The 27,747-nt window shown below is 44.7% G+C and overlaps 1 protein-coding gene across 1 annotated transcript in view; it reads left to right on the forward strand.

Moving 5' to 3' along the window:
• LOC308156002 (putative helicase senataxin) overlaps window positions 1-27,747 on the forward strand; it is a 71,270-nt gene that overhangs the window by 27,710 nt on the left and 15,813 nt on the right. Inside the window, exons 11-22 of the mRNA XM_080529364.1 lie at window positions 3,580-3,809; window positions 4,078-4,230; window positions 4,358-4,517; window positions 4,621-4,722; window positions 4,940-5,046; window positions 5,235-5,306; window positions 5,456-5,605; window positions 7,685-7,792; window positions 13,554-13,738; window positions 24,155-24,247; window positions 24,429-24,608; window positions 25,090-25,182. Of these exons, the coding sequence (XP_080385490.1) occupies window positions 3,580-3,809; window positions 4,078-4,230; window positions 4,358-4,517; window positions 4,621-4,722; window positions 4,940-5,046; window positions 5,235-5,306; window positions 5,456-5,605; window positions 7,685-7,792; window positions 13,554-13,738; window positions 24,155-24,247; window positions 24,429-24,608; window positions 25,090-25,182 (1,633 nt within the window). The remainder of the gene's footprint in view (window positions 1-3,579; window positions 3,810-4,077; window positions 4,231-4,357; window positions 4,518-4,620; window positions 4,723-4,939; window positions 5,047-5,234; window positions 5,307-5,455; window positions 5,606-7,684; window positions 7,793-13,553; window positions 13,739-24,154; window positions 24,248-24,428; window positions 24,609-25,089; window positions 25,183-27,747) is intronic.

The following is a 27,747-nucleotide window of genomic DNA, read 5'->3' on the forward strand; positions in this document are numbered from 1 at the left end:
TGTGATGGAGAAGTCTTGGAGAGGGCAGGCTTTCCCGGGGATGAAGAGGAGCTCGGTCTTGTTAAGATTGAGCTTGAGATGGTGGTCAGCCATCCAAGTTGAAATGTCAGCGAGACATGCTGATATACGGGTTGCCACGTGTACATCAGACGGGGGGAAGGATAGGAAGAGTTGAGTGTCGTCTGCGTAGCTGTGGTAGGAGAGCCCATGTGAAGAGATTACCGAGCCAAGAGACTTGGTGTAGAGGGAGAAAAGTAGGGGCCCTAGGACAGAACCCTGGGGTACTCCAGTGGAAAGGGTTCGTGGAGAAGACAGCGATTCTCTCCAGGTCACCTGGTAGGAGCGGCCCGCCAGGTAGGAAGAAAACCAGGAGTGTGCGGTGCCAGAGATGCCCAGGTCTGAGAGGATGGAGAGAAGGATCTGGTGATTGACTGTGTCGAAGGCAGCAGACAGGTCAAGGAGAATGAGAACAGAGGAGAGGGAGCCGGATTGGTGGGGGTCTAAGTGATCCATCTTCCGGAGATAGTCAGTCAGTTGTTTAGATGCCGCGCGTTCAAGGGTTTTGGAAGGGAAGGAGAGAAGGGATACAGGTCTGTAATTGTGGACAGATGATTGGTCACGGGTAGGTTTCTTGAGGAGAGGCTTGACTCTGGCTATTTTGAAGGCCGCTGGGACAGATCCTGTGGATAGGGAGGAGTTGATTAGGGTGGTAAGGAAGGATGTCGGCGGAAATGGATTGGAGAAGGGGGGAGGGGATGGGATCAAGAGGGCATGTGGTTGCCCGCTTTGATGTGATAAGTGTGAGAATCTCATCGGGGGAGAGGGGGGAAAAAGATGACAATCCAGAGACCGAGTGTCGAGGAGAGAGTTTGGAAGGGGTGTTAGCATTGTTAGTGGGAGGAGGGAGAGGTGGGGGGGAAAAGGTGCTGCTGATGTCGTCCACCTTTTTTCAAAGTAGGTGACAAAGTCATCGGCGGACAGGGAGGAAGGAGGAGGGGGAGGAGGTGGATTAAGGAGTGAAGAGAAAGTGGTGAACAGTTTTCTAGGATTAGAGGCAGAAGAATGTATTTTGGAATGATAGTAGGATGCTTTAGCAGCTGATGCCGAGGAGGCGTAGTTGGCAAGTAGAGAGTGATAGAGGTTAAGGTCATCAGAAAGGCCAGTTTTTCTCCATTTCCTCTCAGCTGCTCTGAGCTCTAGTCTACAAGCATGTAGCGTTTCAGAGAGCCAGGCAGCTCGAGGAGAGGATCGAGCTGGCTTCAGGGTTAGTGGACAGAGGGTGTCGAAGGATGAGGTGAGAGCGGACAGGAGGGTTGAGGAATGCCGCATCAGTGGATAGAAGGGAGAAGGATTCGACAGAGGGTAGGGAGGATAGGACGGAAGAAGAGAGGGTGATGGGGGACGGGGTACGTAGGTTACGACGAGAGGGTCTTAAGTGGTTAGAGGCTGAGAGGGAAGAGGAAGTTTTGAGGGGAAGGGAGAAGGATATAAAGTGGTGATCAGAAACTGGAAGAGGGGTAACGGTAAGGTTGGAAGTGTGGGAAGATCTGGTGAAGACAAGGTCGAGCTGATTGCCTGCCTTTATGAGTCGGAGGAGAGGGGGACAGGGTAAGGCCGAAGGAGAGGAGAAGGTCAAGTACTCCAGATGAGAGAAGCTTCTCAGATTGGAAATTGAAGTCACCTAGTAGTACGAGCGGAGTGCCATCATCAGGGAAGGAGCTGAGAAGGCCATCCATCTCGCCTAGGAAGTCACCGAGCTGGCCTGGGGGGCGATAGATGACAACAATGTGGAGTTTGACCGGGGAGGAGACGAAAGCAGCATGAAATTCAAAGGAGGATATAGACAAGTGTGCCAGGGGAAGGACAGTATGTGACCACTTGGGCGAGATGAGGAGTCCTGTGCCTCCCCCTCGACCAGAGGGTCTAGGGGAATGAGAAAAGGAGTAGGCGACAGAGAGGGCTGCCGGTGTAGCTGTGTTTTCTGGTGTGATCCAGGTTTCAGTGAGGGCAAGGAAATTGAGGGCCATAAGAGATGCATAAGCTGAGATAGCGTCAGCTTTCCGGACCGCCGACTGGCAATTCCAGAGACCGCCTGCGGCGATAAAGTCATGGTCAGTAGAAAAAGGTGGGTAGATGAGATTGGAAGGGTTTGCGAGGGGGGGTGTAGCATCTAGGTGTCCTCCTGAGTGTCAGAAGAACAGGAATAGGGAGAAAGCACATTGGGATATAGGTCCGTAGAGGGGAAGAGGGCTAATGAACCAACAGAAGTAGGGGTAGCTAAGTGCACTCAGTAGACTGATGTGCCAAGAGAAGACAGCAACACTACAAACAACTGGAAGAGAAGGTACTAAGTACCCTGGCTTCCTCTCAGGCCTTCCTTGATGGACTCCCGCAGATAGACTCCCTTGTCTTGTTGTCACGAGTCTTACTCCCGCAGATAGACTCCCTTGTCTTGTTGTCACGAGTCTTACTCCCGCAGATAGACTCCCTTGTCTTGTTGTCACGAGTCTTACTCCCGCAGATAGACTCCCTTGTCTTGTTGTCACGAGTCTTACTCCCGCAGATAGACTCCCTTGTCTTGTTGTCACGAGTCTTGTTGCCAGGAGGCTGTCGCAGGGGCTGTCGCTCTCAGACAGGCCAGATATTTATGGACACTAGCAGGCTTGTAGCCACTCCCCACTTACGAGCACTAATGACAACGACTGGCAGGTGTTCTCACAAGTCGCCTGTATGACCTCCCTGGCCTTGGTCTATCCACTATATAGGGGAGCTAGAAGTCTCCTCCTACTACAAGTTAACACCTACTTAGGTCAGAAACTGGTTAGTTTCACCAGAATGACTCTGAAGCCTTTGTTTTGAAAACAGACAGCTTAACTAGATAATCTTAAAACAGACAGCAATCACCCTATTACTTTTCCTATCACTATTACTAATGAACAGACAGGTATCAGTAGTCCAATTTTAACTAGATAGCCTTAAAACAGACAGCTATTTACTCTATTACTAATAACAAGACAGGTATCAACTTATCAGAAGTCCAGCTTACTAGATGGTCTACTTACTCAGAGTGGAGAGAGAGAGATGAGTTCACTGCTAGGTTTGAATGTTTTGTAATGAGTAGGGAAGGTTGGTGGGTTGGGGTGGGGAGGGGGGATGCGTTAAAAATGAGCTGAGCAATTCAACGTGATAGCCACCGGACACCAAAGCTGGCGATTTTGTCATGTTTTTTTGTCTCTTAAAGAGGAAAGTTACCCGAAATCCATGTTCATATGTACTTCTGGTCAATCCAAAATGCATACCGTCTCAAACGGTCATCATTTTGTGTACAGCTGCACACGCTAGCTCTTGGGCTGTTCAAGTGAAGGAGGGAGGGAGAGTGGAATCTTGGGAGTTGTAGGAATACAGGACTGATCAGGGCATTCAAAGCGAGAGATCTTGGAAGTTTTAAAATCAAAATTTGTTTGTGAATGCGTCTTAACTAATGAAAACAACAAACCCACTGGATTATGGGGTAAAATTCTGCTTCAAACTCTCCATCTGTCCTCACTGTTGTGCATTTGTTTATCTCTGCCCCTACAGATAAGTGTCTAACCTTGAACCTGGTGATTAAGACCCATGGGAATGTGACATCTGTGAATGAGCAGCCAGTGCGCTGCGAAGTAGTTGGTTCTCTTATCAGCACCCTCAGGGAATACAGGGCACTGACCAATCTCAAAAGCAGCCCCATGCTTAAGCCTCTCCTGTTTCCCCAAGTCTCCTACTTCCAACCCTGTCAGATCTCCTGCTTCCAACCCAACTTCAACTTGCCTGTGAGAAACCACATTTTTAAAAATACAGATTTGCAGATTTGTTTTCTTAAACTTCCCTTTGACAACCATCTTGCAGAGTTTGTGTGTGAATGCATTTTTCTTTTACTAGAAATGTTGACTTAACTTCAACTTGGCTTGAACTTGAACTTGAATTGTTTCTTGTTTTGCAAATGTGACATGGCCATTAAAACTTGTATGGAAATGTTGTGTATGATGTCTTCCATAGCAGTTGTATTTGTATTAAATCCACATCTGTGATTGTCCACAGAGCTATAATTCAGACCAGGTGAATGCAGTTAGAAATGGCATATCTGCCATCAAGAACCAGCAGGGGACCCCAAAAGTCTGCCTGATACATGGACCCCCGGGAACAGGAAAGAGCAAAACTATTGTGGGCGTGTTGGAAATGCTTTTCTCTGAGGTATTTAGGTGTTAATTTAATGAATACACTCCACCACTCCACTTCTGTCTTGTTCTGGCTAACATTGTCAAAGTTTGATATGACCTCACCTTTGTTCATATGTGTTTGTGCTCGTAACCACCAACAGGGCCACCAGAGTGTGGCTCCTTCCCCAGGGAACAGGCAGGCGAAAGCCCCCCGCATGAAAGTACTCCTGTGTGCTCCATCCAACGCTGCCATCGACAACCTGATGAAGATGGTCATCACGGTCTTTAAGGATAAGTGGGATAAGTGCAGGGTCCCAAAAGGTACGATATCAAACACACTCAATATGCCTCAAACTTTTTGAGTTTTTGAATGACAAATAAATTCAATCAAAGTTGACATTCTCCTGAATGGCTGTGTTTGCAGGCAACTGCGGGGACATAAATCTGGTGCGAGTTGGGCAGGACAGAACCATTTCAGAAAGTCTGAAGCTATTTAGCCTGGACAGTCAGACAAAAAAGAGAACACGTGAGTCTTGAACACACACACACACACACTCATACACACACAGACAGACCCTTGCAGGCTCAGCCAGAAGCAATACCTTAACAAACCTCATGCACACTCAAAGCCAATTTTAAGTATGAAATGTGCAACAGTCACATCATGTTACATAAATGGTCTAATTATTGAGAGGGAAAACTGCTGATCTTTGCTGTTTTGTGTCAATCCCTGACCGCTTTAGAGAAAGCTCAGTCACTCGAGCCAGATGTCCGACGCAAAGTGCAACTGGACGAGAGCATTGATAGAATCTCCACAAAGTTCATCTTGATGAACAAGGACTCTAAAGAGGTATACACAGTCCTTCTCCAGCAGGGGGCGCCAGAGAGCTGACTCTCGTTGGTACATTCACTAAAAGTATGCAAAGTTATTTTTATACACCCTGCTGTGTCCCCTATTCATGCTGGTTGGAGACATAATGATTGTAATTGTCAAGATTTGCTTTTCTTATACTGTTTTATCGCTTTGTTTGCACCCAGTACCACGATCTAATGGAGCAGTATAGAAGACTGCTCAGAGAAAGGCAGATGCTTAGTTCTCAGTTCAAACAGGTGAGGCACCAAATGTCATATGTTTATTGTATATTAGTAACTTTGAGAGCCCATTAGATTAGTAAAAAAGAAATCTCTGTTCTCAGAAATGAGTTACCATTTTGCTTTCCATGTCGTTTTCGCCCTCTCACCCCCTCCCTCCCTCCCAGACTCGCAGTCAGACGCAGGACACCCAGGCCAAGGTGCTGCACGATGCTCATATTATCTGCTGCACCCTGAGCACCAGCGGGAGCATTGTCCTGGAGTCAGCCTTCCGTCGCATGGGACATGAGCCCTTCTGCTGCGTCATCGTGGATGAGGTCAGAACCCTGACTGCTCTTACCCAGTAATCTAAAGACAAGTTTGTACTTCCTTGTCCTGGAGGTCCTACAAGGTGTTCCAGATCACCACTAACACACCTAATTCAACTACTGGTAATCAAGGTCTAGAGCAAAAGCCTGCACACCATCTGGGACCATCTGGCATCTGCACACCAACGACTGAAGTACACTAATGTGAAGTGATTTCAAGGGATGCACTGAATTAAAAATTCTTAGCCAAAGCTGAATTTAAGGAAACATTTGGCCGAATACCGAATGCGTACCGGCAGTTTTTAATTTATTTTTGTACCATTGCATAAATTAAATACATTTTCCTTTTTATTCATGCTTTTTAAAACTAAAACAAAAATGGTGAAAACCTTTATTGATCACTTTTATTGAACATTCCAGCAAACATTATGCTATACCAACAAAGCACAATAACTGAAAATAAATAAACAAGAACAGCATTGCACTGTTTGATCACGATTATCAACTTTAATTCGTTAGTAAAGCTTCCGCAGTCTCGATCAATCTCCTCTCCACTTACGTTACATCTGCATCCAAGATATGGCATGCACACGTTATTATATATATACACAGTATTTTCCGGACTATAAGTCGCATTTATTAAGTTATTCAACTACACAATAGCACACAGAACAACAGGCTGAATAGGTGTCCGGTATGTTAACGTAACGCATTAACAGTTATTCAGCTACACAATAGCATAAAGAACATACCTGGGAGGCTGAATAGGCTAAATTAACATAACAAGCCAGCGAGTCCAACAAGCAAGTTACCGGTAAACAAGTTCACCGAGCTCTAGTTCATTTCTTCAGTGGTACCGGAGAGTAGGGCTGCAACGATTAGTCGACATAATCGATGACGTCGAGCATAAAAACTCGTCGACGTGGAATGTTAGTGTCGACTAATCGTATAAAAAAAAAAAAAGAAGTTTTTATTTGTATTTATTTAAAAAAATAAATAAATACGGGAGCCATGCAAGAATCAGCTGGGTAAGTTTTAGCTAACGTTGTTAGCCAACTGGCTAACGTTATATTGTTAGGGTCGTATTGTTTATGTTAGCTTTACTGTTACATGTTGGAAAACAACGTCTCATTGACAGGGCTGTACATGCTATGAGCGTTTGTGCTATTAATTTATTTGCCCTGTGGCACGCGTGTGACAGACAGAGGCGCTTGTATGTAACGTTACGTAGCAGGGGTTTTCCATGTTGAAGCCAGGAGAACGCGAGATGAAATGAAGTGAGGGGTGGTCACTATTAAAATACCAGGTAGTCATGGTGGATGATCATGAATGATGCTTGATAAGTGAATGCTATTTCAATTATGTTGAGTCCACCAGCGAGCTAAACAGCGCCAAGCGTAGCCTACTAACGTGAGCTGTCTGTAGTCTAGCCAGCAATGCTAGCTAGCCAATCAACTAGCTCTGTGAGCAGCTGTAGCTTGGCGTAACGTTAGGTTAGATAGCTAGTTAAGCCGGATTTATGCTTCTGCGTCGCCATTTACGCGCAGCGAAAAGCCACACGACTAATCGAAAAAATAATCGACAGATTAGTCGACTACCAAAATAATCGTTAGTTGCAGCCCTACCGGAGAGCCATAGAGTTGTCACAAGCCCAGAGCGCCCTCTCGCGGTTGTAGACGGTAATTTACTCCTTGGTTCATGTCAGTCAGTACATATAAGTCCTGACTATAAGTCGCAGGACCAGCCAAACCATGAAAAAAAGTGTGACTTATAGTCCGGAAAATACGGTTTTTGTTCCATAGTTCGTTTTCAGCTGACACACGCTTATTCATATCAGATTGCGCTAATAATTTCCCTGCTTCTCTGCGCATAGGAATATTATGCTTTTTTAGAGGGAGTCATGTTGTAATTTTTCTCTTCTTGTGTGACATCGCCATCCAGCGATCTTTGTGCGTCAGTACACACTGCGCCATTGTGAAGAGTGGGGCAGACCTCATCGCGCGAAAAGTAGGTGAAACAGTGTCGCGCTCAAACGAAGACCAACACTTACACTCCCTTTGTTTGTCCTGTTCCCTATGCTCTGTGCAGGCAGGGCAGGCCACAGAGACGGAAACGCTCATCCCCATGCTGTACCGCTCCAATGCACTGATACTGGTGGGAGACCCAGACCAGCTGCCCCCTACTGTCATTTCACAGGTAATACACCCTTCTAAGGTGCATGGTGGACTTACACACAGTGGGCCCTATTATGCACTTCAGGCCCTATTATGCACTTCATAAGTCTTAAGCAATAAGACGAGGCGGTAGATCTAAACTTAAGACGTGGAGGCGTGGTCAAGGCCACTTTGCTATTATGCGTGCGATAGTGGGCGCCTAAGACCCGGCGCTAAGCCCAGAAATTAGTCATGGGTGTGTTTTGGGCGTCTTCTCAATCAACCCAATCAGCGTGCCAGGTGCCATTCCCTTTAAGAACCGGCTGCGTTAAGTCATAAGCGCTATGCTATTATGCAGTTCATAGGCGCTAGACTTCATGCACGTTTTGAAACACGAGCGCGCCTCCGCGGTTTGCGCATGCGCGCTGACCCACTTCTTAAGAAGTCGGTCGGCGCGCATGCGCAAACCGCGGAGGCGCGCTCGTGTTTCAAAACGTGCATGAAGTCTAGCGCCTAAGAACTTTTCAAACCACTTCTTAGCGCTAGGCGCAAAGTCAGATCGCATAATAGCAGGGGCGCCTAGCGCACTTCATTAACATATGAACACTCCCACAATGAGTAATATATGCACGGGAGTCTTACGTCTTATGTGTGGGCGCCTAGCGACACCTGCATAATAGCAGTAGCGCGTATGAAGCGCATAATAAGGGTGGCGGTAGGTCTTAACCTGGTGGTGCGTCTTAATTAAGACTTAAGACGGCAAGTTAAGAAGTGCATAATAGGGCCCAGTGTGTCTAACTTCTGTCATGTGTTGAAGGTGAGAAGAAGACTACGGCTAGGTTGTATCAACATGGTTTAACTTTTAAACTGGATTAAATCAAGGTTTATCTACTAATCCTATTGCACCAAACTTCAAACAGGGCTTGACATTAAGCTTTTTCAGGCACTTGTCCCTCGGACAAGTGAACTTATCTTTTACTTGTCCGAGAGCTCAAGTTACTTAGTCCAAATATGACGATCTGTGTCTGTCTGTCTGTCTGTCTGTCTACTAACACACTACAAGCCAGTAATACATTACATTACATTCTGATTCCAACAATTACTGTGGATCTACGTGCACGCCAGAGAACGTCCGATTTTAAAGTTTATGTGGTCATACCACTTAATTAATGTGTGCTCTGCCAAAACATTAATGTTTAACGGTCATTAAGATATGAAGATATAATCAATATAAAATGTGCCCAAGACTTCCTTTTTTCATTTGGTATGACATTTATACAATTTTGATGTTTTGTGCCCAGTAAATGTTAGATAGCGTGTGACAACATACCCCGCGCTCCCCTCCTCAGCGGACATAGATTTTTTTGACAAGGCAGCGTACATTGGAAGAACACCGGCAATGGTGCTGGTGTTTCGTCTGATAACATTTTGCGTTTCCCCACTTTTCCTGGCACCTGGACAGTTTTAGGTGCTTGAAGGAACATCTTGCTTGCTGGCTTGAGTAACGGTTTCTTTCACTACGGACTTACAATTTCCACAAGCCAACTTCGCAGTCAAGAAGGTTGGCACTTTCACAGGCAGTGGGGTTAATAACCGTCACGCGCACGCAATATCATTCGAATTTCTGATACAAGCTACGCCGCGCCTCATAAGCAGCAAGAATGCCTTTTACCATTAATATCTAAGTGAAAAGAAGCAAACCTAACGTCTTAATGGTACAAAGTTAAACATGACTCATTTCATTACATTTTAAACAAGATACATTTTTAACGTTTTACAGTTTCAAAATATTAAAACAAGGAAAAAGGCCTTGTGCAAAAGTTTGGGAACCCTGTCAGCTAGTACTTTTTAACTCCTCCTCAGCAAGCTAAGAGTCTTTCAATTCTTGTTTTGGGAATTTTCCCCCATTCTTCCTGGCAGAACACCTCTAGCTCAGAAATATTCTTCGGCCTTCTTGCATGCACGGCATGTTTGAGATCTCTCCACAGATTTTCAATAATATTTAAGACTGGGGACTGTGATGGCCATTCCAAAACCTTCATCCATCTTTCCTGGAGGAACTTCATGGTTGATTTTGAGGTGTGCTTTGGGTCTTGCTGCAATACCCAACCTCTCCAACTTCAATTTCTCGACTGACCTTCGAACATTAGCCTCTAGAATGTCTTGATATTTGGTGGAATCTATTCTTCCTTTTGGGAATTTGGTGGAATCAATTCTTGTTTTGGGAATTTTCCCCCATTCTTCCTGGCAGAACACCTCTAGCTCAGAAATATTCTTCGGCCTTCTTGCATGCACGGCATGTTTGAGATCTCTCCACATATTTTCAATAATATATTTTCAATAATATTTAAGTCTGGGGACTGTGATGGCCATTCCAAAACCTTCATCCGTCTTTCCTGGAGGAACTTCATGGTTGATTTTGAGGTGTGCTTTGGGTCTTGCTGCAATACCCAACCTCTCTTCAACTTCAATTTCTCGACTGACCTTCGAACATTAGCCTCTAGAATGTCTTGATATTTGGTGGAATCTATTCTTCCTTCCACCCGCACAATATTGCCTGTGCCCCCAGCTGCTACGCAACCCCAACGCATAATGGATCCACCTCAATGCTTAACAGTTGGCAAGGTGTTCTTCTCTACAAATGCTTCACCCTTTTTTCTCCAAACATACTTTCTTTGGTTGTGGCCAAAAAATTCAATTTTGGTTTTGTCAATCCAAAGCACATTGTTCAAATAGGCTTCAGGTTTGTCAAGGTTTTCTTTTGCATAATTCAGACGGTTAATTTTGTGTTGAGGTCGTAGAAAAGGCTTCTTTCTGGCAACTCTGCCATGTAAATCTTTGTTGTTTAAGGTACACTGTATTGTTGTCCTGTGAACAACTAGACCGGTGTCTACTACTCTTTTTTGCAGCTCTTTTGCAGTGATGTGTGGGTTCTTCTGAGCATTTCTCACCAGATCTCGGGCCATTCTATCTGAAAATGTTCTTGGTCTTCCAGATCTTGCCTTGACTTAAATTGTCCAATTTATTTTCCATTTTCTAATGGTGTTTCTGACAGTGGAAATGGGTAGTTTGAAACATTGTGAGTTTTTTGTAGCCTTCTCCTTGATGGTGGAAGTGAACTATCTTGATTCTGACATCCTTGGACAACTGTTTAGAGGAACCCATGGTTTTTAACACCAGACACAACAGCCACTGCAGTCGGATACTTTAGAAGGCATGAAGTTACTTCAGAATATATAATTCAACCCTGGAATTATTCACCTCATTGAAGCCCTAACGAGTAAATCACCTTGGTCTGGGCCTTAGTAATCATCTTCTCAAAAGGTAACAAAGAATAATCTAAAAGGGTTCCCACTGTTTTGCACAGGGCCCTTTTCCTTTTTTTAGCAATTAAAAACTCCTTGTTTTAAAATTGTTAAAATTTGCAGAAAGGTGTCATGTTTAACTTTGTACATTTAGTGTTCAGGTTTGCTTTGTCACTTTGAGACATTTGTAACAAATGTAACAAACCAGGGGTGCCCAAATATTTGCACCCCACTGTATCTTCGCTGGATGGGAATAGAGGAAAGAGTTTCTTGCAGGAAAATTCACAACAGATTATGCCCAATTGAATTTTATTGAATTTTAATTACATTTTATTTAATAATTTTATTGTGATATGATTTTATAGTGATAATAAGTGAATAGTTCAATAGTGAGTTTTCCCAAAGGTATAGCTTTACAACATACTTTTTGGTGTTCACAAGTCCAGTCTGCAGAATTGTCAGCAGGGTGTCAAAGGTATATCGTAATATATCATGCCATCTACCGCATCGCACATCTACATTTAGCGCAAGCTACCACTCAAAAAAACGGTTACCACCCGTCAATCAAAAACTACGAAACGTGGCCTGGGCTAAGCCCCCGGTGTTTCAAGATCCAAACAACGGCTCTGTGTCAAAGTATATAATAATAAAAAAACAATTGACGGGAGGATAGGGTTAGGGTCAGGAGGGACAGCTAAGGTGCAGCCCGAAGAGATGCACGACCGCTGCAAGCCCGCAGCGGCGGTGCTGCCAGTCGGCCAGCAGAGGTGGAGGAGTGGAGTGAACAGGCAGGTGTATGGAGGCTGATCATTGCCCGCATGTAGGAAAGGACCGTTCCCTTTGCTGCTGGGTAGGGGAGCACAAGGGTCTTAACCTAATGCGAGCTACGATCGGGAGCCGGTGAAGGGCGCAGAGGAGAGGGAAGAATTTGGGGAGGTTGAACACCGGATGGCCGGTAGTATTCTGGATGAGCTGCCGAGGTCTTTTGAAACATTGGATAAGTAAGTAAGTAAGCTAGCTAGCTAGCTATCGTAGGAAACCAATTAGTATACAGTTATGGAATTTATCACTACTTTGGCTCATGTGATGTGGCTTTTGTTAGAATAAAATCAGATCCGGTTCTTTTGTCGACTGCCCCAAGAAAGAGGAGAGAAGTTCTCTGTTGCACACTTGGTATTTATTGAAAATGACACGTAGAGTACAGAGATGCATCAGCTGGACCCAACTCCTGAGGCAGTCTCAGGAGGAAGGTTGTTCTCTTCAGATTTTACATGATATTATATACGTTTAGTCCTTCCCCTTTTGGTCACTGATGTAATCGCTGAATGGCCTTGATTATAATGGTCTAAAACTATGAATTGAGTGTTGTCTTGTGTTCGACGTGAGAGCTGATAAAGGAGTATCCTGCTGCACCTGGCTTGAAGGCCAAACAGACAGTCCCAGACAGACAGTAACTCCCTAATACCTTATAATTGGTCTTGTGTAGGGTACCATACTGATAACGTGCCTATTAAAACTGTTAAGATATCTAACTAACTGGTGCTAAAAGAATGAACAATCAAATATTTGAAAGAAAGATATATCCTAACACTTTGTTTGGCTAGATAACTAGCCAACTTGGTTACATTAGCGTAGTGAATTACTTGTTGTTGTTTTAATATAAAATGCCAAGATAAAAGCTATAGCTGGCTGGTGAGCCCGCATCAACCGTAATGCTATTCAAGTGTGAGACGCTATCTATAATTTATTTAGGACCATATTTATTTAGCCTACATCGTGAATTTGAAGACATTTCGTTGGAATCCAAGATGGTGGACACTGAAAATAGATGAATCCTAGTTTAATTAATTCATTAATCTTTGTTTACATTGGTTTAACTAATCCAGGATTAAAATTAAGATGTGCAACACGTCTCTGATTATTTTTAAACCTTGATTAAGCCTAAACCAGTTTCTCCCTTTCTTTTTTGTTTGTTTTTGTTTTATTTTTTTTCCCTACATTTTTTTGGGGTGGGGGGGTTATATTCTCTTTCTAGATTCTATTTCCTTAGGTATTACTTTTTTTCTTATTATTTTATTTACAAATGTATTCTCTTTACTTTACAGCATTTCTTTATTGATCTCTTTAGTTTGTTCTGTCATTTTAATATTTTTCTTTGATTTATTAATTAACTTTAATCACGTTCTTTGATCAAGGGAGACGCTCCATAAGCCCATCTGGGTTTCTTGTCTTCCTTGCACCTACTCTCTCTGATGTATTATGGTTATTGTGTGTATGAATAGTTTGTTTACTGTGTGCTAAATAATAATAAAAATAAAACAGGATAAATGTAATCCATGTTGGGGCAACCCAGCCTAAGACATGATTTCCTATATATTTTCTCTCTTTTTACCCCCTCTAACTTAAATAGCATCACTGGTCAGCAACTTTGTTTGTTTTTGTGTATTGCTGTCATTATGTGTTAACTCCATCCATGTTGTTCACCTTGTGTATTCTCAGAAAGCGAAGGAGCTCAATTATGGCCAGTCCCTGATGGCTCGGCTGTGTAAGAACCTACACCACACCTGTAAGGACAGAAACCTGGCCAGTCCAGTCGTCTTCCTCAGTTTGCAGTACCGCATGCACCCCGACATCTGTGAATTCCCCTCCAAGTACATCTACAACAACGCTCTCAAAACCAACGTGTATGTTCACATCTTCTTCATTTTCATTTCTGAACTAGACTGAGGTGTCATGTTAATGTACATGCAATGTTTTCTCCATGTTTAGGATATACAGTTGGGAAAATAAGTAACACGTCAACAATTTTTTAATTCAAGATATTTCGATTGCAGCTATTCACATGAAATTTAGACCAGACATTGGTATTAACTCAATAAACTACACAGTTAAAGAAATTGTAACACTCCAAACCATAATAATAATAATAATAATAATTATAATAACTTTGATTTCTATAGCGCCTTTCATAAAACCCAAGGACGCTTTACAATTCTAAAGGGAATGGTCAGACAGACAAAACAGAAAACAAACAAAGCAAAACAGAAACAGTGACTAGGGGCCAAAGGCCTTGGTGAACAGATGGGTTTTAAAGGGCTGATTTGAAGAGTCCAGGGTGGGGACGTTGCGGATCACTATGGGGAGTGAGTTCCAGAGGGTAGGTGCAGCCACGCCGAAGGCTCCGTCCCCAAAGGTCCGTGGTGCGCGGGGTGGACAGCAGGCCCATGTCTGCGGACCGCAGGTTCCGCGAAGGGGTATGTTGGGAGAGGAGGTCAGATAGGTACTGGGGGGCAAAGGCGTGGAGGGATTTGTAGGTGAGGAGGAGGATTTTGTATGTGATGCAGGACTTGACCGGGAGCCAGTGGAGGTGAATGAGAGTGGGGGTGATGTGCTGCCAGGGCTTGGTGTGGGTGAGGACCCTGGCAGCTGAGTTCTGCACATACTGGAGCCTGTCCAGGGCTTTGTTGGGAACCCCGAACAGGACTCCATTGCAATAATCCAGACGGGAGGTAACGAATGCGTGGATGAGGGTTTCAGCAATGGAGTCAGTGAGGGAAGGTCGTAATCTTGCGATATTTCTAAGGTAAAAAAAGGCGGATTTGGTGAGAGATTTTATGTGGGACCGGAAGGAGAGGGCGGAGTCCAGGATGACGCCCAGGTTTCGGACTTCGGAGGATGGGGAGATGGAGCAGCCGTCGACCTCAAGGATGAAGTCACCAACCTTCCGGAGCAGCGCCTTGGGTGCCACAACCATGAGCTCTGTTTTCTTGGTGTTAAGTTTGAGAAGGTTACATCCAGGTTTTTATTTCATGGAATGGAATGGACTTTATTTGTCATTGCTACAGTACAGGTACCAAACAACGAAATTTAGGAGGGGTGGCTCCCCTGGTGTTAGGAAAGGAAAAGAAAACACATTTTAGAAAAAGCATAGATGCATAAGATCACAAGAAGGTAAGGAGCTGGTTTACATCAATAAAGGCTATGTACACAATCCACTGTACTATACTGCACAGATAGTCAACTAGGGTTGTCATATTGCACAAAAAGTATTTTTTCACATTATTTTAAAGTGTCAGTTTGCAGGCTTGAAAATGTACATGTTTGTGCCTCAGCACTAGCTGCCATACAATCCGTCCGGACTGTCCTGGGCCCAGAACTTAGGCCTTTTCTGTGTTCAGGGCCTTGACGGCCCTGTGGTAGAAGCTGTTCTTCAGTCTGTTTGTCTTAGCGGCCGGGGTCCTGTACCTCCTGTTCGAGGGCAGCTTGACAAAGTGTTCGTGCCCAGGGTGGGTCGGGTCCTTGGAGATCTTGGAGGCCCTCCTGAGACAGCGTGTTTTGTACAGCTCCTCCAGAGAGGGGAGGGGGGCGCCGGTGATCTTCTGTGCTGTTCTCACGACTCTCTGTAGCTCGTTTCTCTCTGCTGTTGTGCAGCTGTGGAACCAGTTGGAGATGCCGAAGGTGAGGATGCTCTCCACTGCGCCGTGGTAGAAGGCCACTAGTATCTCCTGCTTGTTGTGTTGTTTCCTGAGGCATCTCAGGGTGTATAGCCGCTGTTGTGCCCTCTTGATGGTGCCTTTAGTGTTGTCCTTCCAGGCCAGGTCATCCCCCAGGAATCGGAGGGTTGAGACTCTCTCCACGCTCTCTCCGTCGATGAGCAGGGGCTGGATCTCTGACTTTTTCCTCCTGAAGTCTACGATGAATTCCTGGGTCTTTGACTTGTTTAGCAGCAGGTTGTTAACCTTGCACAGCTTGCTCAGTTGCTCTACCTCATCCCTGTACGCCGCCTCGTCCCCCCCCGAGATACATCCCCACACGGTGGTGTCGTCTGCAAACTTTACGATGTAGTTGCTGGGGTGGACGGGGGTGAAGTCGTGGGTGTAGAGGTTGTAGAGGATGGGGCTTAGCACGCAGCCCTGGGGTGACCCAGTGCTGAGGCTGAGGGCTGTAGAGGTGTGGGGGCCCACCCGCACCCTCTGGGGGCGGTCGGTCAGGAAGTCCTTGATCCACGCACATATAGAGTGTGATAGACCCAGGTCTAGTAGTTTGGTCACTAGCCTGTCTGGAAGGATGGTGTTGAAGGCGGAGCTGAAGTCCACGAAGAGCAGTCTCGCAGGCAGTTGATAAGGGACTGGGGGGGGAGCGGAGAGGATGGGGTGGGGTGGAGCTGAGATAGATTTGGGAACCATAGGAAAATAAGTATTGTACACGCTAACTGAAAATGATTTAATACTTGGTGGAGAAGCCTTTGTTTCTTCAGCTTCAAGACACTTCGTGTGCGAACAAAACTATTCTCACAGTGATCAGGTGGGATTTTGGCCCATTCTTCAACACAGATGAAGACTCCGGGGGGCCCACTGGTTAATCTTGATCTTCAGTTACTTCCACAAATGTTCTATTGGATTTCAGTTTGGCTATTGACTAGGCCAGTCCAACACCTTTTTTTCCTTCTTCTTGAACCAGTTGAGTCTCCTTTACAGTATGTTTTGGATCATTGTTCTGCTGGAACATCCTGGAACATCCTCATCATCTTTGTTGCAGAAAAGTCTGACCAGACTACATTCTCCCAGTAATCTAGACGCTTCTCCAAATGTTCTGTTGCAAACTTTAAACTTCCACATGGCTTTTCTTCAGTAATGTAGCCTTCCGAGGTTACTCTGTGGGAGTCCATCAAGGAAGGCCTGAGAGGAAAGCCAAATACTAAGTATCTTTAATTGATTTGAATATTTTTCGACTGCTCTGAGTTAGTGCTGTCCCAAACGACTATTTTTCTAACGATTAATCTAGCGATTATTTTATCGATTATTCGATTAGTCTAACGACTAATTTATCGATAAGTCTAACGATAATTTTTGTACTGTAAAAAAAAAACAAAAAAAAAACGTATTTGTCTCCACCTCACTGCTATGTGAAATTTGAATTTCAATTGAATTTCCAACTTGAATGCCAACATGGCCATTTAGAAGTCTGTCCATCACCACAACACATAGCTAGCTAACGTTACTCTCGCTGCTATGTTATGATTAGCTAAATTGATGCTAACGTAGCATGCGAGCTACGAGCTAGATAACGTACAGTAGGTGCTCGCACCACAATGACAATAGGCTACCGTAGCTAGCCAGCTACATAGCTAACGTTACTAACACCAGAAGACAAGACATACGAACTGTGGTGAGCTACATTGCTTGTGTAACATTAGCTAGTAGCTATCCATTTTTCACTCATACACTTAATTGTCTCGCCTGGTAAAATAAAGGTAAAAAAAAAAAAAAAAAAAAACGCCATTTTGTTTATTTACGACTAACCGACGCATATTACGCTAACCGACGTATTGACGTAGTCGATGACGTCGACGACGTCGAATAATCGTAACAGCCCTACTCTGAGTGCATTTGCGCCACCTACATCTCGTATTGCCCACACACACTCTATCTGTCTACCGACTAATATGTGCTTTCTCCCCATTCCTGTTATTTTGTCCCTCAGGAGGACACAAAAGCACTACTCCTCCCATCGCAAACCTTCCACTCTATCCACCATGCTCAAATAACCACAACCTCATTGTCGGGGGAGTTGAGGGACTTTGGAACTGCCAGTCAGCAGTTCAGAAAGCAGAGGCTAGCTCAGCTTATGCCACGTTCATGTGCCTCCACTTTCTTGCCCTCACAGAGACATGAATCACACCGGAACACAGCTACTCCGGCAGCCCTCTCTGATGCCTACTCGTTTTCTCTTTCCCCTAGACTCTGGTCAAGGGGGAGGCACAGGACTCCTCATCTTGCCTATATGGTCACATAATGGCCTTCCACTGTCACACCTATCCATATCCACCTTCCGATTCCAAGCTGTTTCTGTCTCCTCCCCTGTCAAATTTCACATTGTTGTCATCTATCGGCCCCCAGGTCAGCTCGGTCACTTCCTAGAAGAGATGGATGTCCTTCTCAGCTCCTTCCCTGACGATGGCACTCTGCTCGTACTACTGGGTGACTTCAACATCCAGTCAGAGAAGCTTCCTTCAGTGCCCCGCGGTGGTGTAGCGGTCTAAGCACTGGCCACTAGTGCAAGCTGCCCACCGGGGACTGGGATCGAATCCCAGCTCGCCAGATCCGGATATGGCTGGGGCACACACGGGGAGCGGCATATTGGGCGGCCGCTCCCGAGGGCGGTATAGGAGTATTTCCGGACAAGGATCCGTCGCGCAACAGCGCCCCCGGGGTGCCGGAATAACGGTGTTGGGCTCGAGGAGCCAGTCAGCTAGTCTGCCTGGCGGCCTCCTCTGGGACTGCCGGCCACGGGGTCGTGCGGCGGATCCTTCGCAATAGGCAGGGGATAATTGGATGCTAGGTTGGGTTCAATTGGCTACCAAATTGGGTGAAAAAAAAAGGGATAAAATCTGAAAGAAAAAAAAAGAAGAGAAGCTTCCTTCATCTGGACTACTTGACCTCCTCCTCTCCTTCGATCTTACCCTGTCCCACTCTCTTCAGACTCATAAGGCAGGCAATCAGCTCGACCTTGTCTTCACCAGATCCTCCCATACCTCCATCCTTACTGTTACCCCTCTTCCAGTTTCTGATCATCATTTTGTATCCTTCTCCCTTCCCCTCAAATCCACTCCCTCCCGGTCAGTCGCTACCCACACTGTATCTCCTCGTCGCAATCTACGTACCCTCTCCCCAACCGCTCTCTCTTTCTCTGTCTTATCCTCTCTACCCTCTGTCTTCTCCCTTCTATCCACTGATTCAGCATTCTCCACCTTCCTGTCCACTTTCCGCATCTTTCGACTCTGTCTATTGACATTGAGGCTAGCACGATCCTCTCCATGCCCTCCTTGCCTCTCTGAAACCCTGCAAGCTTGTAGAATAGGACTCCGGGCAGCTGAGAGGAAATGGTGAAAAACTGTTGATGACCTCTCTAATGACCTAAATCCGTATCGCTCTCTCCTCAACTACACCTTCTCTGCATCAGCTACTAAAGCTTCCTACTACCATTCCAAAATCCAATCCTCTGCCTCTAACCCAAGGAAATGGTTCTCCACATTTTCCACACTCCTCAACCAACCCCCCCCTCCTCTCTCCTCCTTCTCTGCGACTGACCCTCTCGCATACTTTGAAAAGAAGGATGATTACATTAGCAGTTCCTTCTCTCCACCTCTTGCTAACTCTGCTACCACCCCTCCCAAATCCACTGCATTACACTCGGTCTCTGGCTTAATAGCTCTTTCCCCCCACTCCCCTGATGATATTCTAAAACTGATCACATCGAAGTGCCATCCACTTGCCCTCTCAATCCTATCCCCTCCCCCCTTTTCCAATCCATTTCCAAAGACCTCCTTCCTTTCATTACAACCATAATCAACTCTTCTCTATCCACAGGATCTGTCCCGGTTGTCTTTTACGACGGCCAGAGTCAAGCCTCTTCTTAAGAAACCAACTCTTGACCCGTCTGTTGTCTACAACTACAGACGACACTGAACTCTCCATGTCTTTCCCCCCATCTGACTCACAGGTGGTAACACGTGAGTGCATGTCTTGCTGACATTTCTGCTTGGATGTCATCACACCACCTCAAGCTCAAATCTAGTGTTCAACCTCTACAAATACTCCCATGCACCCTTCACTGGCTCCCAGTAGCAGCTTGCATCAGATTCAAAACCCTGGTGCTCGCCTACCGGGCAGCAAAGGGAACTGCCCCCTCCTACATGCAAGCAATGGTCAGCCCCCGAACACCTGCTCATTCACTCCGCTCTTCCACCTCTGCTGGCCGTCTGGCACCACCGCCTCTACAGGGATGCAGCAGTCACGCTACCCGGTCACAACTTTTCACCGGCCTGGCGCCGCTGGTAGAACGAGCTTCCCACTGCTGTCAGGACTGCAGTGTCACTCCCTATCTTCTGCTGTAGACTGAAGTCCTCCATCTCTTCAGGCTACACCTTAACTGTCCCTCCTGAAACCTCTCCGTCCCCTCTACCCCCCCCCGCGGAGAGTTTCTCTACTGGAAGTGTTTAAAAAAAAGCATATTTTTACCATTCTGTATTTTTGACTGCCAATGGCCTCTGGCCCGAGCATAGATTACTTCTTCTTGTGAAGACTGATGAATAGATGATTCACTTACCGTATTTTCCGCACTATAAGGCGCACCGGATTATAAGGCGCACCTTCAATGAATGGCCTATTTTAGAACTGTTTTCATATACAGGGCGCACCGGATTATAAGGCGCATAGAATAGAATATAGAATACTGCAGTCAAACGTTTGACTGGGGTTGCTTAACGCCCAAGCTCCACCTACTGCGTTGCGTCACCTCTCCATCGGTGTTGTGTCAACTTCCCGTTGTCCATGCTCCACCTGAGCGTTGTCACCGTCAACGTTCTACCTGCTCCACTGTCAAAAATATATATTTTTCCACCTCAAGTATCAGCCGTTCGTCATCCATTTTGCAACAAGCGTCAAGGACCTGCGGTGATTCACAGCTGACTCGCGTGAATAGCAATTCGCAATAGCTGCGACCACGAGATATAGAGTAGTTAGCTACAAGTATTTTCAATCTGGTATTATCTCTATTAGTAGATTAACCGCTGTGGCGATTTAACAGCTGATAAAAATACATCAAGTAGACTACAAACGGAGCAAAACAATAAAACAACCAATAGGCTATACAATTATAACCAACAACCAATATGTGACAGCTCCTGGTGAAATGTGCAACGTAATTTTTCAGTTTTTACACATGCTTAAACTACAGATTGTAAGCTTTCAAATGATGTGTCATACATTCAAATCAGAGAAAGATTGAACACGACAGGCGTATTTGAATGTTGGTTCACCTCAAACACTGAATGGGAGAAAAGTGACTCTGAACGCAGCCACAGCTACGAACGCTGCTAACAAAACACATCGCTACGAAGGTCTAAACTGTATTTTAATAACATGACAACATACTGGGAGAACATCGACATGCTAAAAACACATAACTACACATATGAATGAATGAATGAATGAATGAATGAATGGTCTTTATTGTCATTGCTACAGTACAGGTACCAAACAACGAAATTTAACTGGATGAACACACAGTTCTTGCTTTTGAACACGAGCTAAAACGAAAGTATGTTTACAAGTCAACCCTCCCTTACCGGTAGCCTCTGGCAAACGAGAATAATGAATCCAATACACAAATTATAAGTGTTTAGTGATCGTTAAACTGTTGTTTATTATATCGAGTGGGTACTTTAAAACTTCAAGTTGAAAGCACCAAGAAGGACCGCCTCGAAATTCATCGATGTTCATGTCCCGTGCTAGCGCTGTTGCCTTCATTCGACTGTAGAGACGCTTCTACTTGCTGCTCTCTGTTCAACAACCCACTGTTCGAGTTTGTCCTCTAACTGTGTCTAACTGTGTCTAACTGTGGCCATCTCGCTTTGTTCCCTCGGAAACTCTGTTTAGTCTTCTTTACTTGGGGTCTTGTGGTGTGGGACTGTGAGTAAGCACATCAGTACCGGTGTTTACTGATTACCGTAATGCTGCAAGCGGTGCAGCTTTGTAGTTTACCAGTCGTACTGAAACATTTTGACAGAGCGCTTGCCTTGAGCGCTGTGTACAACCAGTATGGATCAACCAATTAACCAATTGATCCATATATAAGGCGCTCCGGATTATAAGGCGCACTGTCGTTTTTTTTGAAAATTAAAGGCTTTTAAGTGCGCCTTATAGTGCGGAAAATACGGTACTTAGACAAATGTATATGTTGTAAGCCGCTTTGGATAAAGGCGTCTGCAAAAATATAAATGTAATGTAAATTATCAGAAATGGAGACTGTGTACCCCGCGGTGGTGTAGCGGTCTAAGCACTGGCCACTAGTGCAAGCTGCCCACGGGGGACTGGGATCGTATCCCAGCTCGCCAGATCCGGATATGGCTGGGGCACACACGGGGAGCGGCATATTGGGCGGCCGCTCCCGAGGGCGGTATAGGAGTAGTTCCGGACAAGGATCCGTCGCGCAACAGCGCCCCCGGGGTGCCGGAATAACAGGTGCTGGGCTCGAGGAGCCAGTCAGCTAGTCTGCCTGGCGGCCTCTTCTGGGACTGCCGGCCACGGGGTCGTGCGGCGGATCCTTCGCAATAGGCAGGGGATAATTGGATGCTAGGTTGGGTTCAATTGGCTACCAAATTGGGTGAAAAAGGGATAAAATCTGAAAAACAAAATTTAAACAGAAATGGAGACTGTGACAGTGGAGTGCATTGCCTATTATTTTCTTTGTGACAACTGTACCCTCTGCTTCCAGGTCTTTCTGGAGCTCTGGCCGAGTGGTCCTTGGCTCTTGGGCTACTCTTCTGACTAACTTTATAACTGCCCGGTCAGAAATATTGCAAGGAGCTCCTGTGCGTGGCCAGTTGATGGTCGAGTGATGTTCCTTCCACTTGCGGATAATGGCCCCAATAGTGCTTATAGGAATATTTAGGAGTTGAGAAATCCTGTCAATCTTGTTGTGAAGGTCTTGGGAGACCTCTTTGCCTCTACCCATCATGAGATGTTTCATGCAGGAAAGCTTGGTGACAAATGATTTGTTTACTTGCATTCAGAGGTGGGAAACCCTTTATCAAAGAGTGGAAGTACTTACCCACCCAGTTGATTCTAATTAGCACAGGTAGGAGAACTCATTAGTGGCATAAGCTGGTTAAGTGCTTTTTCTTACTGTGTGCAATACTTTCTTGTGTCATTCCACTTAATTGCACATAGCTTTTTGTTATGGATTAGGCTGCTGCATTTTCTTAAGCGGTGTAGTTTTATTGAGTTAATACTAGGAATGTGCATAACACATTTTTTTCATATTCGAATAATCGGTTGGTGCTATGAACGAATAATCGATTATTCTATGTGTGCCGACATTCACAAATGTATAGCTGTCCAGCCATTTCCAATTGCAATGTTTACCAGTGGTCTAGCTATAGCCTACCTGAAATCAAAACGGCCAAATACACCCCAAAAAATTATAAAGATTAAATGGAATTTAATTCATCTGTGGTAAATAGCTACTTGGGTCTGTTTTGGCTAAAGCATTGCGAATGGGCTCGGCGCATTCACCATGTATCTTTGAGACGCGAGGTGATAGTTTTTCTAAATGGAACGGTGTACTCTGTCTCTATGTATGCCATTCATTCTCTAAACCCTCTGAATACTTAAATTAGGCTAACATAACAATATTGCAGAAAAGAAATGCATGCCGCTAGTACCGATGCTTGCATTAGAGCGATGCGCCCATTTTGTACTATAGCTGTCCAGCCTCAGACTCTCGGAAAACAGGGACCAATTAAATGTTTTTACTCACATCGAAACCTGAGGAACACTGCCGGCCAGTGTTAGATCCCATTCACCTTTCTGCAACTTAACGTTTTGACGCCTCTTTAATAGCCATATCTGCCTCCAATCTCTTCAGCTTCAACTGATACTCTCACTCTCTTTCTCTTTTCGCACCTTCAGCATGCGATCTACCATAGAGCCAGGAGATGTAAACACTGCTATTTTTACAAAGAGACCAACAAAACACGCATATTCCTACACTAGCAACATAGCCCTCACAAGGCTAGGCTAGGCTAAAAACACTAGCAAGGTAGCCCTCACAAGGCAAGGCTAGGCTAAAAACAAGTAGCCCAACTGTAAACATAATACATAAAGTTGAATGATGCGCGCAGTTGAATGACGTCAGACTCCGTTCCACACTATAGTAATAATAATTACTGAACTATATTAATATTATGCTTGTGTATTGTGTATATTGTTTTTCTGTGGTTAATGGTTAATGCAAAAACAACAACAAATAGTGCTACAGAACCGACATTAGTTCTGTCCATTAATTCGTTATAATGTTAACGGTCCTAATGTTAAAAATCGACCTTGACCCACGGAAACAATTATTTAAATAATCTATTATTCTCTCCCATCCCTAGTTAATACCAATGTCTGGTCTAAATTTCGTGGGAAATAGCTGCAATGGAAATATGTTGAACAAAAACATTGTTGATTTGAATATTGAGTACTTATTTCCCCCACTATACATAGCGTTGTGCAGTTGAGTGTTGATGTTATGGTGTGGTTGTTCGTCTACAGTGAGACTGCAGAGAAGAGGTGCATCCCCAGCTGGCCCTTCCAGCCCTACAGACTGTTTGATGTGAGGGACGGATGCGAGTTCAAAGAACGACAGTAAGATGGCTCCCTGTGATAGTCCTATGAGTTCACCTACTGTATTTGGTTTGCTGTGCTAGGACACTATGTGGAATTCTAATCCAGATCCCCCCTGTACTTAGAGGCCAACTACTGACAAATGCATCAATGGAAATTGATAATGATATGAATACAATTGGACTGATTGTTGATTTTATAGTTCGTTCAGTAACGAGAAGGAAGTGAAGCTGGTGGTGTTTCTGCTGAAGCTGATAGCTGAGAGGGTACCGGTGCCGAAGCTGAAGGGTGAGAGGGTGCGGGTGGGGGTCATCACCCCCTACAACGCCCAGAAGGACAGGATCCTCAGAGAGATGAACAGAGAGAACTACAAACAACTGCTGTGAGTTAACAACACACACACACACACACACACAGTTAGATAGTGTAATTTCTTCTGCAGCAACACAGTCGTTTTTAGGTTTGCAATGAGATGAAATAAGTAGATGGGAAGGTCGACGTCTTTTGGAGAAGATACTTTATTCCATGTTACAAAGAAATTATGTTTCGGGCTAGCATGTTCCCGCTCTCTCTCTGCTTGTCTCATCTCCCACTGAAATATATAGACTTGCGATGGAATTTGGCCTTGGGAGGGCTACAGGTCCGAGCCTCCCCTTTCCCTAGCATCTGATATTATGTCTCTGCATTGTGTACTGTTTTCAACTTCAAATTCCAACAACACACACACACTATTTTAATTCAAGCAGGACTCAATGCAGGGATATGGACCTATCTTGACATTGGACTGCTTTTGATCTCTGAAAATATAAGAAAGTTAGAATTGTCTCTTAATGACATTCCTCCTGTCCTGCTTTGTGTTCCAGGGTCGAGGTGGACACTGTGGATGGGTTTCAGGGAAGAGAGATGGACTGCATCATTGTGTCCTGCGTCAGAGCAAGTAACGAAGGAGGAATTGGGTGAGTAGAGGGAAGGCAGGGGGGGGGTGTGTAGGGATGGGACGATTATCGTTTTTATCGTTAATCGCGATAAAAACACCCGCGATAACTTAATCGTGGAGAATTTTAATTACCGTATTTTCCGCACTATAAGGCGCACTTAAAAGCCTTTAATTTTCAAAAAAAACGACAGTGCGCCTTATAACCCGGAGCGCCTTATATATGGATCAATTGGTTAATTTGTTGATCCATACTGGTTGTACACGGCGCTCAAGGCGCTCTGTCAAAATGTTTCAGTACGACTGGTAAACTACAAAGCCGCACCGCTTGCAGCATTACGGTAATCAGTAAACACCGGTATACTGTGCTTACTCACAGTCCCACACCACAAGACCCCAAGTAAAGAAGACTAAACAGAGTTTCCGAGGGAACAAAGTGAGATTCTTGGTGCTTTCAACTTGAAGTTTTAAAGTACCCACTCGATATAATAAACAACAGTTTAACGATCACTAAACACTTAGCATTTGTGTATTGGATTCATTATTCTCGTTTGCCGGAGGCTACCGGTAAGGGAGGGTTGACTTTCGTTTTAGTTTCGTTTTAGCTCGTGTTCAAAAGCAAGAACTGTGTGTTCATCTAGTTATGTGTAGTTATGTGTTTTTAGCATGTCGATGTTCTCCCAGTATTTTGTCATGTTATTAAAATACAGTTTAGACCTTCGTAGCGATGTGTTTTGTTAGCTGTTAGCCGCTAGCAGCGTTTGTTGTGGTTTGGTCAGAGTCACTTTTCTCCCATTCAGTGTTTGAGGTGAACCAACATTCAAATACGCCTGTCGTGGTCAATCTTTCTCTGATTTGAATGTATGACACATCATTACAATCTGTAGTTTAAGCATGTGTAAAAACTGAAAAAGTACGTTGCACATTTCACCAGGAGCTGTCACATATTGGTTGTTGGTTATAATTGTATAGCCTATTGGTTATTTTCTGGTGTTGTTTTGCTCTGTTTGTAGTCTACTTGATGTATTTTTATCAGCTGTTAAATCACCACATCGGTTAATCCACGAATAGAGATAATAGCAGATTGAAAATGCTTGTAGCTAACTACTCTATATCTCGTGGTTGCAGCTATTGCGAATTGCTATTCACGCGAGTCAGCTGTGAATCACGGCAGGTCCTTGACGCTTGTTGCAAAAATGGATGACGAACGGCTGATACTTGAGGTGGAAAAATATATATTTTTGACAGTGGAGCAGGTAGAACGTTGACGGTGACAACGCTCAGGTGGAGCTTGGACAACGGGAAGTTGACACAACACCGATGGAGAGGTGACGCAACGCAGTAGGTGGAGCTTGGGCGTAACGCAACCCCAGTCAAACGTTTGACTGCAGTATCTATTCTATGCGCCTTATAATCCGGTGCGCCTTATAATCCGGTGCGCCCTGTATATGAAAACAGTTCTAAAATAGGCCATTCATTGAAGGTGCGCCTTATAATCCGGTGCGCCTTATAGTGCGGAAAATACGGTATTTGAATAATCGTCATAATCGTATGTTATGAATAAACTGTGTTCAACAAATGTCTGGCGCTATTTTTCAGCCTAGGCTACATTACTTTTGCAGTCAAGTTAGCGACTGTTACTGTTTAATATAATTGCAATTCCTCACATGAGCCGCGCGCGAATATCCTCACAGAACTTGTCTCGCGCTATTGTTCAGCCTGCATGGGTAACGTTACTGTCAAGTCAGCCTTGTCAGTCAGTCACTAGGTAACGTATGCTAGCCTACTCACCATGGCTGGTGAAAAACTTTAGACGGGATACTGTCATTTGCCTACCTTGTTATTACCAGGCAGTGACAGTCTATGGCTGCAAAAGGCACGGTCGCCCCTAAGCTTTAGCAAATATATTGTGGTTTACTTAATACTGTTCAGCACTTGAGGTTACATTCAATGCATGACTTGTGCTATAGGCTAAATACAATGATTAAAGCGGCAAGTAGCAAGTGTGCGCATCAAAGGCATTAGGCACGTAACATCCATGCTGTATAAACACATGACAACCGTCCGTTATTTCCCGAACTTTGCCCGAACCCCCTGCGAACAACGGTACGCTCCCCGCGGCTGTGAGTGTTGAGGGAGAGAGGAGACGGCAACCATCGCTCGCCATAGACTGTATCCCTACTCGTCTCTCCTGAGCTCGGTTGTAACGTGAACCGTGGAATACAGGATATGTTAGATGCTTTACAGTAATTCCCCAAATGACCAGAAAAGGAAGTTAGATTTGTCGCTGGTCGCTCTTGACTAATTAAGTCGCCAAGGGGCTCTGGAAGTTGGCAACACTGGGAGTGCGTTCTTTAAACTTCCTTGGGTACGTTAATGAAAGGTGCTGATTGTCCGAAAAGGAATTGCTCTTTCTTAAGGACCCGGATTATAGCCAGAGATATGTGCCACTAGAATCTGAATTTGAATTACTGACTTAAAATGTCCTAAAAATACAACAAAATCTAAGTTAAAGTGATTACAGTGTGTTTTATTGGCATTTAAAAAAATAAATATATATTTATTATTATTTTTATTCTCGCGATAA

The sequence above is a fragment of the Nansenia antarctica genome (genome assembly GCF_963989245.1).
Source record: "Nansenia antarctica genome assembly, chromosome: 4".
NCBI lineage: Eukaryota > Metazoa > Chordata > Actinopteri > Argentiniformes > Microstomatidae > Nansenia > Nansenia antarctica.